The sequence below is a fragment of the Mesoplodon bidens genome (assembly GCF_964165515.1).
Source record: "Mesoplodon bidens genome assembly, chromosome: 17".
NCBI classification, from domain to species: domain Eukaryota; kingdom Metazoa; phylum Chordata; class Mammalia; order Artiodactyla; family Ziphiidae; genus Mesoplodon; species Mesoplodon bidens.
Genome location: NC_138174.1, coordinates 25,623,875 through 25,637,696, shown reverse-complemented (window position 1 = coordinate 25,637,696; position 13,822 = coordinate 25,623,875). Strand labels below are relative to the sequence as shown.

The window sequence follows — 13,822 nt, the reverse complement described above, 5'->3', positions numbered from 1 at the left end:
AACCCGTGTCTCTCTGCGCTGAGTCTCTCGGGAATCCACCGGACTCCTAACCAGCTAGTCACTGCTCCCCAACCCACAGGGGCAACCTGAGAGGGTGGCCCCTCACCTTCCTCCCAGATCAAAGTCTACCAGGTTAGGCTCTTTGCTCCAACTCCCTTCCCTGCTCCTCTTTCCCCATCCCTTTACTCTAGTGACCCCTCTGATATTAGGGGTGACGTCCTTCAACAGCTCCCCGTTGCCTTAAGAATAAAAGTGAAATTCCTTAACGCGGTGTACGAAGCACCTACACACCCGTCCTGGTTTTCTTCACCCCTCTGCCGCTAGCCCAGCCCCTCATGGCCCCCTGCACCCCAGCCCTCAGACCTTCATGCAACTGAGCTTGCTGTTCCTTGAGCAAGAAAAGTCCCATTCACCTCCACCCCTCCACCTCCCCTTCCCCTTCCCCTTAGCTAATACTTCTACTCATTCTTCAAAACTCAGCCCAAATGTCACCTCCTCCTGGAAGCTTTCTCTGAGCACCTCCAGTTCCCAGGACAGTCAAGCCCCTGCCTCCTCTGGGCTCGACAGGCAGGGAGTGCACCCTGCATGTGACCACAGTCCGCCCTCCAAGGACTGTGGGCAGCATTTGTGATCAGCAGTCTCACTTCTCACACCTGATTCTGTCTCCTCCCTCTTCTCTCTCCCCTGCCTCTGGGCTGGCCGGCAATGTCTATCATTTCTTTGGTTGGTTTTCTTTTTATTTATTTGTTTATTTATTTACTTTGCGGTACGCGGGCCTCTCACTGTTGTGGCCTCTCCCTTCGCAGAGCACAGGCTCCGGACGCACAGGCTCAGCGGCCATGGCTCACGGGCCCAGCCGCTCTGCGGTATGTGGGATCTTACCGGACCGGGGCACAAACCCGCGTCCCCTACATCGGCAGGCAGACTCTCAACCACTGCGCCACCAGGGAAGCCCTGTTTTTCTTTTTTTAAATAAACTTTATATTAGAACAGTTTAGATTAACAGAAAACTGGCTATGATAGTACAAAGATTTCCCCTAAACTCAACACCCAGTTTCCCCTGTTATTAACATCTTACATTAGTATGGTACAGTGGTTACAATTAATGAACCATATTGATACATTGTTATTATTTAAAGTCCATCCTTTATTCAGATTTCCTTGGTATTTCCCTAATGTCATTTTTTTTTTGTTCCAGGACACTCCACTGCATTTAGATGTCATGTCTCTCTTAAATGGGACAGTCTCTCAGACTTTCCTTGCTTTTGATGACCTTGACAGTTTTGAGGAGTCCTTGTCAGGTATCTTGTAGAATATCCTTCAATTAGTGTTTGTTTGATGTTTTTCTTATAATTAGACTGGGGTTCTGTGTTCTGGAGATAAAGTGCCATTTTCATCACATCTTATCAAGGGTACGTGCGATGCACATGACCTATTGCTGTTGATGTTGACCTTGATCACGTGGTGGAGGTAGTGTTTGTCAGGTTTCTCCATGTAAAGTCCCTCTTTCTCCCTCTTTTCCATGCTGTCCTCTTAGGAAGGAAGTCCCTATGCACAGCTCACCCCTAAGGATGGGGACTGCTTCTCACCCTCCTAGAAGGGAGAATATCTGCATAAACTGTTTGGTATTCATCTTTCATGAGAGATTTGCCTCTTCTCTCCCATTTATTTATATCAGTATGGATCTTTTTTTTTGTTTTTTAATCTCTGCTCCTACAGCACATACCACATAGTCTGTCACTTAGTAAGTTCTCAGTAGTGTTTGCTGAGAGAATGAGGGTGTATGAAGTGACCTGTTTCCCCTCAAAATTCATATGTTGAAACCCTAACTCCTCGTACCACAGGATGTGATCGTATTTGGAGACTGGGCCTTTAGAGAGGTGATTAAGGTCAAATGAGATCATAAGGGTGGGGCCCTAATCCAATACGACTGGTGACCCCTTTAAGGAGAGGAAGAGATAGCAGGGCCAAGTGCACACAAAGAAAAGGCCATGTGAGGATCTGCAAGCCAAGGAGAGAGGCCTCAGGAGAAATCAATCTCACCTGCACCTTGATCTTGGACTTCCACCCTCCAGAACTGTTAGAAAATAAATTTCTGTTGTTTAAACCATGCAATCCGTGATATTTGTTATTGCAGCCCTAGGAGACCAACACAGAGGGGAAGCACAGGCTCAGACATTTTTTACACATCAGTCCCATGTAAGTCATAGGAGGTTACCTCATGCTCCTGGGCATCCTACGAGGGAAAGTCTTTTGGAATATTCCTGCTCCCCCAGAATTATGGGTCACTGTCCACTAAATATTTGTATCTGTAAGTGGTTTCAATCATGATACATGGCTTTTGTGGAAATGAGTGGTGAAAAAGTTTACTGAAAATTCCTTTTTGCCATCATCTGATCTCAATAAGACAGCAAGGGACCAAAAGATTCTGAAACGACATGAGGGCGTTAAAGTTACTTGAACACTCACATGACCACTTTCTCCTTCTTTTGGGATCTGTACACCTACCACTATGTCTATTATTATTTCCAGAAAGGGGGCAGGGGTGGGGGTCAGGAAGCCAAAGCAATGTAGACAAGAAATGGGAGGGGTTTTTTTCTTTCTTTCTGAACAAATCCCTCACCTATAAAATAAGACGTTTAGATTATATGGCCTGTGATTTTTTTTTCCCCTGTGCTTTAAAAGGAAAGGATAACTAACCGGTATTCAGGGCTTCCTAAGCACCTGATACTATATTATCTTACATAGTCCTCAGGACAATCTTACAAGGTACTATTATTATCCCCATTTTACAGATAAAGCAGCTAAGATACAGAGAGATCAAGTAACTTGCCCACGGTCATCCAGCAAATCAATAATAATGTTCAGATCTGAACCTAAGCAGGATGATTCGAGAGCCTGCAGTCAACAGCCGTGTTTTGTTTCTTTTCAGGTTAAGTGGGTTTCCCAGAGCATCCTGATACACAGAACAAACAAAAGGATGGGTGGCCTGGGACCTGGAAATGGTCCAGGGTTTGTGAGCATCAGGCACTGGGACCAATCCAAAATCAAAGTTTAAACAACAGTTACCTTCACCCCCAAACTGTCTCATTGTCTGACTGCTGAGTTTGAATCAGGGCTGTAGAGGATGTTGCTCTGCGGTGTGATATTAACGTTTAAAAGTCACTATGCCAGTATTAACAGACCAACATGGGGGCGGGGGACCTTTCTCTAAAATATGAAGTAAGCAGTTGGAGTGTAGAAAAGATCTTGGTTCCATTTCTAGAGAGCAAACCCCAGAAAACCCAGCGACTTAGTAATTCTAAGAGATATCTACAAAGTGTGCTTTGGTTACAAGAATGAACTGGATGCCTCTGAAGAGCTGTCTCTGTTCTCTGCTTGGATTTGTACTTGCTGCAAACTTCCCTGTAAGGTTTATCCGATGCAGTGAGCCTGTTGGAGGAAAGACGATGGGCCCTGGCTTTTTTTTTTTTTTTAAGTTAAAAGGTGAAACAAATAACCCCTGTCCCCATCCATCCTTAGAATTACACTTTCCAGCAAAGTCCTTTTCGTGGTAGATATAATCCTAATTAAAAATAAATTGCATGCTGTATAGAACTTGAAATGGAAAAGATAATCCTATTACATATGAGAATATATCCCGATTTTCTTTCCCGCTAAACTGTGGGAGATATCGGATCAGGCTGAGCCCCCTCATTGTCGCTGCTTAGAAAACTTTCCTGGAGCCCTAATCCGTCACGTGACGCCCGTGTCAATCTCGGGGTCTGCACGCGAGTTTCACAATGCGGGCATTAGGCTCGGTAACAGAAACCCAGCTTTGCGGAGCCCGCAACATTTGCATGCCGAGGAAACGCCGGCCATTGTGGGGCCGTGTTTGTTCTCAGGATTGCGAGACAGTTGCCGGCGAAGTTGCTAAAAACCCAAAGAAAGGGGCTCCTTTGAGCCAACCCTGGCCTTTGGTATGATAACAAGTCGATTTGAGCGGCTTTGTGGCGCCCGGATCAGCGCCGGGGGAGGGCGAGCGGCGATCCCTTCCCCCTCCACCTCCGGCCCCGCCTCCTCGGACAATTGGCTTCCCGAGGGAGTTGCTGTAGGCGCTGGTGCGCTATTTTAAATCCTATTTCCATAATCTGGAGGCTGCAGGCCCGGAGCTCTTTCTGCTCGCGTGCCTTCACACCCCTACGGCCGGCTCGGAAAGGCCTCCGCGCGCCAGCCGCGGCAGTTGCTCGCCGCCCTACTCCCCGACTCCCTGCACAGGGCTCTGCGCTCCGCGTTCCCCGGCACCGCCGCTGTCGCGGCCACTTGGAGCGGCCGAGGAGCTGGCAGCGGATAAGATGCTTTGGGATACTAGCCGCGCCAGATCCCTCCTCCCGCCTCTTGGCTTTTGCCTGCTCCCCCCACCTCCCCCACCGCACAACCTGCACTCCTTTGTTTATTTCAGTCTTGAGAATGAGCATGATGACGTGGAAGCGCTTTGAGTAAAAATATTAGGTAGTTCCCATTCTCCCGCCAAGCCAAAAACCCAAATGTCAACAGCGCGCTGCTGGGCTCCAGCGGTCCAGCCCAGAACTAAGAGGCGCGGGGGCGCAGGGGGCGCACTTGCGTCTCCCAGCCACTCGCGGGCGGGCTCTTCGCAAGTGGCTACTCACGGGGGCAGCTGAAGATACCCTTTCTCTGCGACTCCGGCCCCACCGCCCTCTCCATCCTTCCTCCTGCCCTGTTCTGGGCTCGGCAGCGGCATCACACCGACCTGAACTCTCGCGGCTACACTAGCGGCAGTGGGGAGGCCGCTGTCCGACTGCCGAGCTTGGAATCTGTCCGCGTCCGGGCTGGCCCGGCACGGGGTTGAGAGCGAGTGCAGGAACCTGGGAGCGCCAAAGGTCACCAGCGGGCCGGGGTGGGAGTATTACGGGCTCGGATGGAAGACGGAAAGTTCTTTCGTCTGCTCATACTCTCCGAGAAATGTCTCTTGGGCTGGAGCAGAGAGAGAGAGCAAGCTATTCAATGGCAGGTGAGGGGGGGAAAGTGGAAGAGAAAGCTGGGAATTGGGCTCCCGTAGGGGGCGTCGCCCTTTCCACGTTCCGGCGCGTCCGCTGTGCCTGGCCTCTTTACTTTGAGCATTACCAGGCCCATGAGGTGGAGGAGGCAGGGAAGGGAACCGAGAGGCAAGATCGCCCTGAGGAAGCCCCCAGCTATCCACAGTCCAGCGCATCCCCCCTCCCCAGTCTCATAAGAGCTCTTATGATGTTTGGGCTGCATTTTTTGCCCTCTGGCAACTCCAGAGCCCCTCCGCCATCCTTCTCCACCCTCACTGCCCACCCAGCTCCCTGCTTGGTCTCCCTACTCTGGGAGGACTTCTGTAACTCTTCTGAAAAGACCCCAGACACATCCCCTCGGGTTTGAGGGAAAGGAAAACACAGATAGGGTGTTGACAGCTGAACTATAATCAGGGTTCAGAAGAACATTTGGTAAATGCAGTCTGCTTATCAAATCCATCGCCTTAAAAAAAAAAAAAAACCTCCCTGTGGGTGACTTTTTTTTTACCTCTCCTCCTTCGTGTGTATTTGCATAGCCTGCTCAATAAATCTCTTCAGTAAGAATCTGTCTTGCTCGGGTTTGGAGCCCCATCTCCCTGGTCTTCAAGGATGCTAGGGGGAGGGAGGAATACCTGTGCGGGCAGCGCAACGCCTGAGCAGCCGGGAGACCCGCCCAGCCCAGAGCTGGCAATGCCGAAGTTCCACACTTTAGTAGGCAAGGCAGATGGTTAAGTTCCCCCAGGTTCGTGCCAGGTTTCAACGTCATGCTGTGATTTTGTTCTTCTGGAACGGGATGAGTATTGCTTCCCAGAGCGGCCCTATTAGAACAGAAAGAAAATCCTCTAAATAGGCGGAACAAGGCATCAGGAGGGAAAGTTCTCTAAATGCACTTTAATACGAGCCATGTATTGTGTGGAATTCAGCGCCCATCACCGTTTAGCCAGAGAGCTATGGTAGTGATTGGGGATGAATAGAGGAACATAATGGATACATGTGGCGTTTGCTCATTATATTCAAGTTAGCCCAACTCCGCTGTGGAAACTGTTCAACTTTCTCTCCTCTTAGCTTGTCACAGTTAAATAATACAGACATTGGGGCCTCCAATGGGATCGCCTGCCACGCCATTCTATTTCCACTACTAACGAGGGCTTCATAAGCCTTTGATACAGTCTGATCTTTGAAACCTTTCCAAATCTCCTCAAGCTTATGCTAAATCCTATTTGGAACTTTTTCCCCCTTGTCTGCTAGCGCCCAGGGCTTAAGAAAGCCATTTGGACAATGACATGCATACTAACACGTCGCAGAGCAAAAGGAAGTAGCAGCTCTGATCACCGGGGCTCACACGAGCAAAACACAACTACGTACACAAATTTGAATAAAATCAATTTTCCCTTATCCTTCGGGCTCCTAAATCGAGAGGCTATTTCCGAGCGCCGTGGGAAGCTGGGAAAGAACGCGAACTGAGCCTCAACCGGCAGAGCCTCACCCGGCAGAGCAAGTCTGTGCAGAGGGGGCCGCGAGCGGTTTCAAAGCCTCCAAAGTGCAAAACGCAGAGAGTGAGCGCGGGGTCCCGAGCCACTGGGGCGAAATCCCATATGATGGCTGTCAGTTCAAGCAGCCAGCACCGGGGGGGCACAATTAACAAAACCGTCCGCTCCTTTAACGCCCGGCGACCCGTGCCCACTTCTCTACAGGCAGAGCGCTGACAGGAAAGAAAAAAAAGCAAAAGGAGTTAAAGAAACAAAGGAAAGATTCCCTAATTTTCATCTCTTGTTTTCCCTTCTAAGCCTTTCCACACTAAAGGGATTGTCAGAGGCTGGTGTAGGAGCTGCGCGAGGACCAGGCCGCCATTGGCTGCCCGGTTCGGATGATTTGCATATCGGCGGCTATAAGAGGGGAGGCGGCGCTCGGCGGCGCAGCTCCAGCGAGAAAAGGGGAGGGAGAGGTGTGGGCCGTGAGAGGCATCCACGCGTCCTCAGAGCTCGCCGGCACCTCCAAGCTGCAGCCTGCAGACTTCTCCCGCACACGCCTCGCAAAAAGCGTGCTCTGGGGACCCTGGGACTCACGCTCAGACCTCCAAACCAGAGAGGAATCGCTCCCTCAGCCTTTTGTAATAGCGCTTGTGGCTGGCGGCATGAGTCCAGCGAGGCGCGGGGGCATCCCCTGCCTCTTCCCCTTGCAGCTCTTCAGCCTTTGCTGGGTGCTCTCCGTGGCCCAGAGCAAGACAGTGCGATACAGCACCTTCGAGGAGGATGCCCCCGGAACGGTCATCGGGACCCTGGCTGAAGACCTGCATATGAAAGTGTCCGGAGACACAAGCTTCCGCCTGATGAAACAGTTCAACAGCTCGCTGATCCGAGTGCGCGAGGGCGACGGGCAGCTGACCGTCGGAGACGCGGGCCTGGACCGCGAGCGGCTGTGCGGCCAGGCCCCGCAGTGCGTGCTGGCCTTCGACGTGGTCAGCTTCTCGCAGGAGCAGTTCCGGCTGGTGCACGTGGAAGTGGAGGTGAGGGACGTCAATGACCACGCGCCGCGCTTTCCCCGGGCCCAGATCCCCGTGGAGGTGTCCGAGGGCGCGGCCGTGGGCACACGCATACCCTTAGAGGTGCCGGTGGACGAGGACGTGGGCGCCAATGGGCTGCAGAGCGTGCGCCTGGCCGAGCCGCACAGCCCCTTCCGCGTGGAGCTGCAGACGCGCGCGGACGGTGCCCAGTGCGCCGACCTGGTGCTGCTGCAGGAGCTCGACCGCGAGAGCCAGGCCGCCTACAACCTGGAGCTGGTGGCCCAGGACGGAGGCCGCCCGCCGCGCTCCGCCACGGCCGCCCTCAGTGTGCGCGTGCTGGACGCGAACGACCACAGCCCGGCCTTCCCGCAGGGCGCCGTGGCCGAGGTGGAGCTGGCGGAGGACGCGCCCGTGGGCTCGCTACTGCTCGACCTGGACGCGGCGGACCCCGACGAGGGCCCCAACGGCGACGTGGTGTTCGCCTTCGGCTCCCGTACCCCGCCCGAGGCGCGCCGCCTGTTCCGCCTCGACCCGCGCTCGGGCCGCCTCACCCTGGCCGGGCCCGTGGACTACGAGCGCCAGGACACTTACGAACTGGACGTGCGGGCGCAGGACCGCGGCCCCGGACCCCGCGCCGCCACCTGCAAGGTCATCGTGCGCATCCGCGACGTCAATGACAACGCGCCGGACATCGCCATCACCCCGCTGGCCGCCCCGGGCGCGCCTGTCGCTTCGCCCTTCGCCGCTGCCGCCGCTGCTCTCGGGGGTGCGGACGCGACCTCGTCGACCGGGCCCGGGACGCCAGAGGCCGGAGCCATCTCGCTGGTGCCAGAGGGGGCGGCACGCGAGAGCCTGGTGGCGCTGGTCAGCACCTCGGACAGGGACTCGGGAGCCAACGGGCAGGTGCGCTGCGCCCTCTATGGGCACGAGCACTTCCGGCTGCAGCCGGCCTACGCGGGCAGCTACCTGGTGGTGACCGCGGGGTCGCTGGACCGCGAGCGCATCGCCGAGTACAACCTGACGCTGGTGGCCGAGGACCGCGGCGCGCCCCCGCTGCGCACCGTGCGGCCCTACCTGGTGCGGGTGAGCGACGAGAACGACAACGAGCCGCTCTTCACGCGGCCGGTCTACGAGGTGTCGGTGAGTGAGAACAACCCGCCCGGGGCCTACTTGGCCACGGTGTCCGCCAGGGACGCGGACCTTGGCCGCAACGGCCAGGTCACCTACCGGCTGCTGGAGGCCGAGGTGGGCCGCGCTGGGGGCGCCGTGTCCACCTATGTTTCGGTGGACCCAGCTACCGGGGCCATCTACGCGCTGCGCAGCTTCGACTATGAGACGCTTCGCCAGCTCGACGTGCGCATCCAGGCGAGCGACGGCGGCTCCCCTCAGCTCTCCAGCAGTGCCCTGGTGCAAGTGCGGGTGCTTGACCAGAACGACCACGCACCGGTCCTAGTGCACCCGGCACCGGCCAACGGCTCCCTGGAAGTGGCGGTCCCCGGGCGCACGGCAAGGGACACGGCCGTGGCGCGCGTGCAGGCCCGGGACGCAGACGAGGGTGCCAACGGGGAGCTGGCATTCGACCTGCTACAGCAGGAGCCTCGAGAAGCCTTCGCCATCGGCAGCCGAACGGGGGAGATCGTGCTCACCGGCGACCTATCTCAGGAGACGCCCGGCCGAGTGTTCCGGGCGTTGCTGGTCATATCCGACGGCGGCCGGCCCCCGCTCTCCACCACCGCCACTGTCAGCTTCGTGGTGACAGCAGGCGGCGGGCGCGGGCTGGTGTCGCCAGCCAGTGCAGCGAACTCGGAGCGCTCTCGCCCTCCCGGCTCTCGGCTCGCTACGTCGGGGCCGGCGCTACAGTGGGACACGCCGCTGATCGTCATCATCGTGCTGGCCGGGAGCTGCACGCTGCTTCTGGCCGCCATCATCGCCATCGCCACCACCTGCAACCGCCGCAAGAAGGAGGTGCGCAAAGGGGGGCCCCGCCGGGAAGAGCGGCCCGGGGCGGCGGGCGGCGGAGCCTCGGCTCCCGGCTCCCCGGAGGAGGCCGCCCGGGGAGCCGGGCCCAGGCCCAACATGTTCGACGTGCTCACCTTCCCTGGCAGCGGCAAAGCGCCCTTTGGCAGCCCCGCGGCCGACGCGCCCCCGCCCGCGGTCGCCGCGGCCGAAGTGCCGGGCTCGGAGGGCGGCAGTGCCACCGGGGAAAGCTCCTGTCACTTCGAGGGGCAGCAGCGGCTCCGCGGCGCGCACGCCGAGGTGAGGCCTTCCTTCGGCTGGGCGCCCCGCTCGGTGCTCCGCGGACAGGCTGGGGGAAGGGATGGAGGGATCTGGGTATGCGTGCGTGGGAGAGGCCTAACCTGTCGCACTTGTGTCTTTGTTTCTTGTCCAACCCTCACCCCTGCTTGCTTTCCCCATTCCCTGCTGCAGCCCTACGGCGCCTCCCCTGGTTTCGGAAAGGAGCCGGCGCCCCCTGTGGCTGTCTGGAAAGGACATTCTTTCAACACCATCTCCGGCCGAGAAGCGGAGAAGTTCAGCGGCAAAGACAGCGGCAAAGGGGACAGTGATTTCAACGATAGCGATTCCGACATCAGCGGGGACGCTCTGAAGAAGGATCTCATCAACCACATGCAGAGTGGTGAGGACTCCTCTCTCCTGCACATTCAGCCTTCCTTCTCTCCCTCCGTTTCTGCAACAGCCTCTCCTCTCAATCTCCATTCCCAGACCCCCCTCCCTCTTTCTCACTTTTTTCTGTCCTTGAGTTCCGGATTCCGGCCTGCCTCAAACATGAATTTCAAAATGCCAAGTCGAGGCAGCTCCACCACCTAAAATAAACCAGACTCCCATCCTGTTAGGTTGCTATCTGAGAAGAGAAATTCTGCTTATCAATTGTTTTTTGTTGTTGTTTGCTTCCAGCTAAAGCTGAGCCAACTTCGTATTAAAGTGGCTTTGTAGGAACCAATATTCATTGCAAATCTGGAATCAGGGCGTTCATCTTCTTACACGCTTTCCTTTTCAGCCGCCCTGACCCTGTCTGACACTTTGAAGATGGAGGCACAGTGTGTGTAATCTCAGTAATCATCATGCCCTCTCCCTTTCTCTTTTATGTTAGGACTGTGGGCGTGCACCGCGGAGTGTAAGATCCTGGGCCACTCGGACCGCTGCTGGAGCCCCTCCTGCGCTGGAGGGCCCAGCACACATGCTTCCACTCACCCCCCAGCCCAGATGTCGACCTTCTGTAAGAGCACGTCCCTGCCCCGGGATCCTCTGCGTAGGGACAATTACTACCAGGCCCAGCTGCCCAAAACAGTGGGGCTGCAGAGCGTCTATGAGAAAGTGCTACACAGAGACTATGACAGGACAGTCACTCTGCTCTCCCCTCCTCGTCCAGGGAGGCTCCCGGACTTGCAGGAGATTGGGGTACCCCTCTATGAGTCCTCCCCTGGCAGGTACCTGTCCCCAAAGAAGGAAGACAATGAAAATGTGTAATCCCATGCTGCATGTTGTCACGCATATACAGGTCACTCCAAGAAGCCCCTAAGTTATTGACTGGTTTCAGTGTTGTATATAGAAATATGCAAGATGTGCCTTAAAACGAAGTTGTTGGAAGCTATTTCCAATCACATTGGTACTGTTTGGTATTTGCAAACAAAAATGTAGTTAATGTAATTTTTATGAAATGTGTGCAGTATTTAATTCTTATCATGCTATTGACTTTAATTTCCCTTGTGGCTTGCCATTTTCTTAGTGTTTTTAACCTGTACATGGTGTAATGTAATGTTTGTACATAATGAAATTTTGTTATATTTTTATATAATAACAGCTAAAGTGGATGTTATTGCCAAAGGAACTGTCTGTAAGACAAAAAAACAAAACACGTTGTAATTACTTAATGGAAATTTATCTTTCACCCGAAACAACCTAGTGTTTGAGAAGTTTTGCCTTGCCAAGTATAACTTGTATATCTTGAGTCTGTGGTAGATTTTAAGTTCAATGTTATTTAATTACATTTGGTTTTCTGTAAACCATGTCACTTAAAAGCAGAGTAATAAAGGATTTGTCATGTGTTTGAAGAATCTGCTAATTGCTTTTTGTGAACTTACCGACAGTCAGGCGTTCACAAAAAATCTGAGTACCAGAATTAAACCTTCTTTCAAGTGCTAATTATTTGGGCATTATTAATGTTCACAGCAACAGTAAACCCGTGGGATTTCAAGTATTGGAGTCTCATCCAAGTATTAAAAATATTTGTTGCTTTTGTAAAACATATGCATCTCCATATACATCAGGCACTCTATAAAATTCCTGCCCTCATTTATTTACTCAACAAATATTTATGGAGCATCTACCAAAAAGTGGAGGAAAGCTGAGTTTGGACTGTTCATTCACTAATTAAACAAACATCTGAAAAGCGTTTCCTAACTGCAGTAACTCCTCTAGGGTCTGGGGTTTAAAGTTAAGAAGATATAGTCCCAAGAAGCTCTTACCTTAAATATTAAGGATTTTAATATCAAAAAGAGACTCAAACTTATGGGTGAAAAGACATGATGCTTGAGATGTGTTTTAAAATATTCTAGAAGAAATCATGAGACTATATGAAATGAGATTGAAAAATATATTGATCATGGTCAATGCTAGCATTGGTACGTGTGTGTATGAGTGGAGATTATACCAATCTATTTGTGTGTTTCTGTTTGAAAATGTGCATAACGGAGGTTTTTTTAAAAAAACACACTCAAAAGACCTATACCTATGTCTTACACTCTATGCATTCATCTTATTTGAAATTAAAATAATAATAATGAGAGCTAACACTTACTGAACAAGTTTTTATATGAGCGGAGCTCCTTACAAAGATATTCTGCATGAATTATCTCATTTATTCCTCAAATAACCCCCTTGAGATGGGAACTATCCTTATTTCCATTTTACAGATAAGGAAACTGGGACACAGAGAGTTTAGGTAAAACACCCAAAAGTCACACAGCTGGTAAATGGCCAGGATGAGATCTAACCCAGATTACTCAAGGCAAGAAAATAAAAGAAGCAATGATTTTTTTTCTTTTTAACTTGAAAGAAACAAAGAGTTAAGTAGAAAAGTCCCAATGCATTGCCTTTACTGGCTGATTATTGTTTAGCACTTTATATTTGTGAAGTGCCTGTGTTCCTTTATTACTGATTATGGAGAGCGAAGCTCTGTAATGAATAGAGGAGCCCTCAGAGCTGCCTGTTGAAGTCATAATTGAAACCAGTGGTGGCCCCAAGCTGAACAGCAGGGTGGGCACACACAAGTGCTTCACCACCCACGACCTGTGCAAAGTTCAGTGGTTTCTGAAGGCAGCTGAGCTGAACATGAGCCTTACGATCTCAGAGAGCCCAAACAGACTTCAGGTTCTGGAAGAAAATGCTGGATATGGCCAAGTTACCAGACAGCTACAGAACCGTGATGGCCAAACCCCAGTGGAGAGACCCCAGCTAGACCTATTATAACATCCAAAGGTTTATTCTTGAGCCAATCTCATCAAATGCAGAGCAGAAAAATGAATAATCCCGCAATGGCAGCCTGAAAGCCTCCAATCTCTGAATGCGTTTGCCGGTTCTTGTCCTTCAAAAGTAAAATAATGTCATTGTCATTATTTTATTTTGTGCTGTGTGAACTATTCCATTGTCCCCAAAATTCAGTTTTCAAAATCATCATGACTTCACTGTCCTGTTTTTCCCTTAGAGAAATGACCATTAGAAGGCCTGATTTTGCTTGGAACTTAAAAAAAAAATCAAAACATAATTCAGTCCTTAAAATCATTTGTTTAAACAAAAAAAAAAAAAAAGAGGGAAGGGGACTCATCTCAGAGTCAGCCATAGGACCTCTCAGAGAAACAGGAACTAGATGGAAGAAGCTCTCTGCTTTTCTTGAGAAGTGTTGATTCTCAAGCATATTTTTAAGAAAATATATTGCTTTATTAAATTAAACGAGATAATATATATGCAGAACACTTAGGACCACGTCTGGCCTACAGTAATACATTCTATCTTCCTCTTTCCTTGCCTTCCTTTGGAGCCAGTCTCTATCAGTGCAGCCCCACCCACTGAGGAAGATGAAACAGACTCAGGATTTCTGGCCTTGTTCTGACACTGGTTTGCTCTCTTTGCTTCTTTCACTATCACTGTGTAGACCAGGGCCTCATACATAGTCAACACTTTACAAGCAAGTATGGTTACATGAACATCACAAGCAAACTCACAAGCCTTAGGGGTCTGTGATGGTGCCACAAGTCTGTCTTTGGAG

General features: G+C 52.0%; 1 protein-coding gene across 2 annotated transcripts; it reads left to right on the top strand.

Moving 5' to 3' along the window:
- Window positions 1-7,170: 7,170 nt before the first annotated feature.
- Window positions 7,171-11,025, top strand: PCDH8 (protocadherin 8; the record flags this gene model as incomplete). Of its 2 annotated transcripts, none has more annotated exons than XM_081214602.1 (3): window positions 7,171-9,504; window positions 9,967-10,174; window positions 10,649-11,025. In XM_081214602.1, the coding sequence occupies 3 exons, from the start codon at window positions 7,171-7,173 to the stop codon at window positions 11,023-11,025; spliced, it is 2,919 nt and encodes a 972-aa protein (XP_081070728.1). The 2 variants fall into 2 exon arrangements, with proteins under 2 accessions (XP_081070728.1, XP_081070727.1); XM_081214601.1 differs by having other exon boundaries at window positions 7,171-9,795.
- Window positions 11,026-13,822: the final 2,797 nt, after the last annotated feature.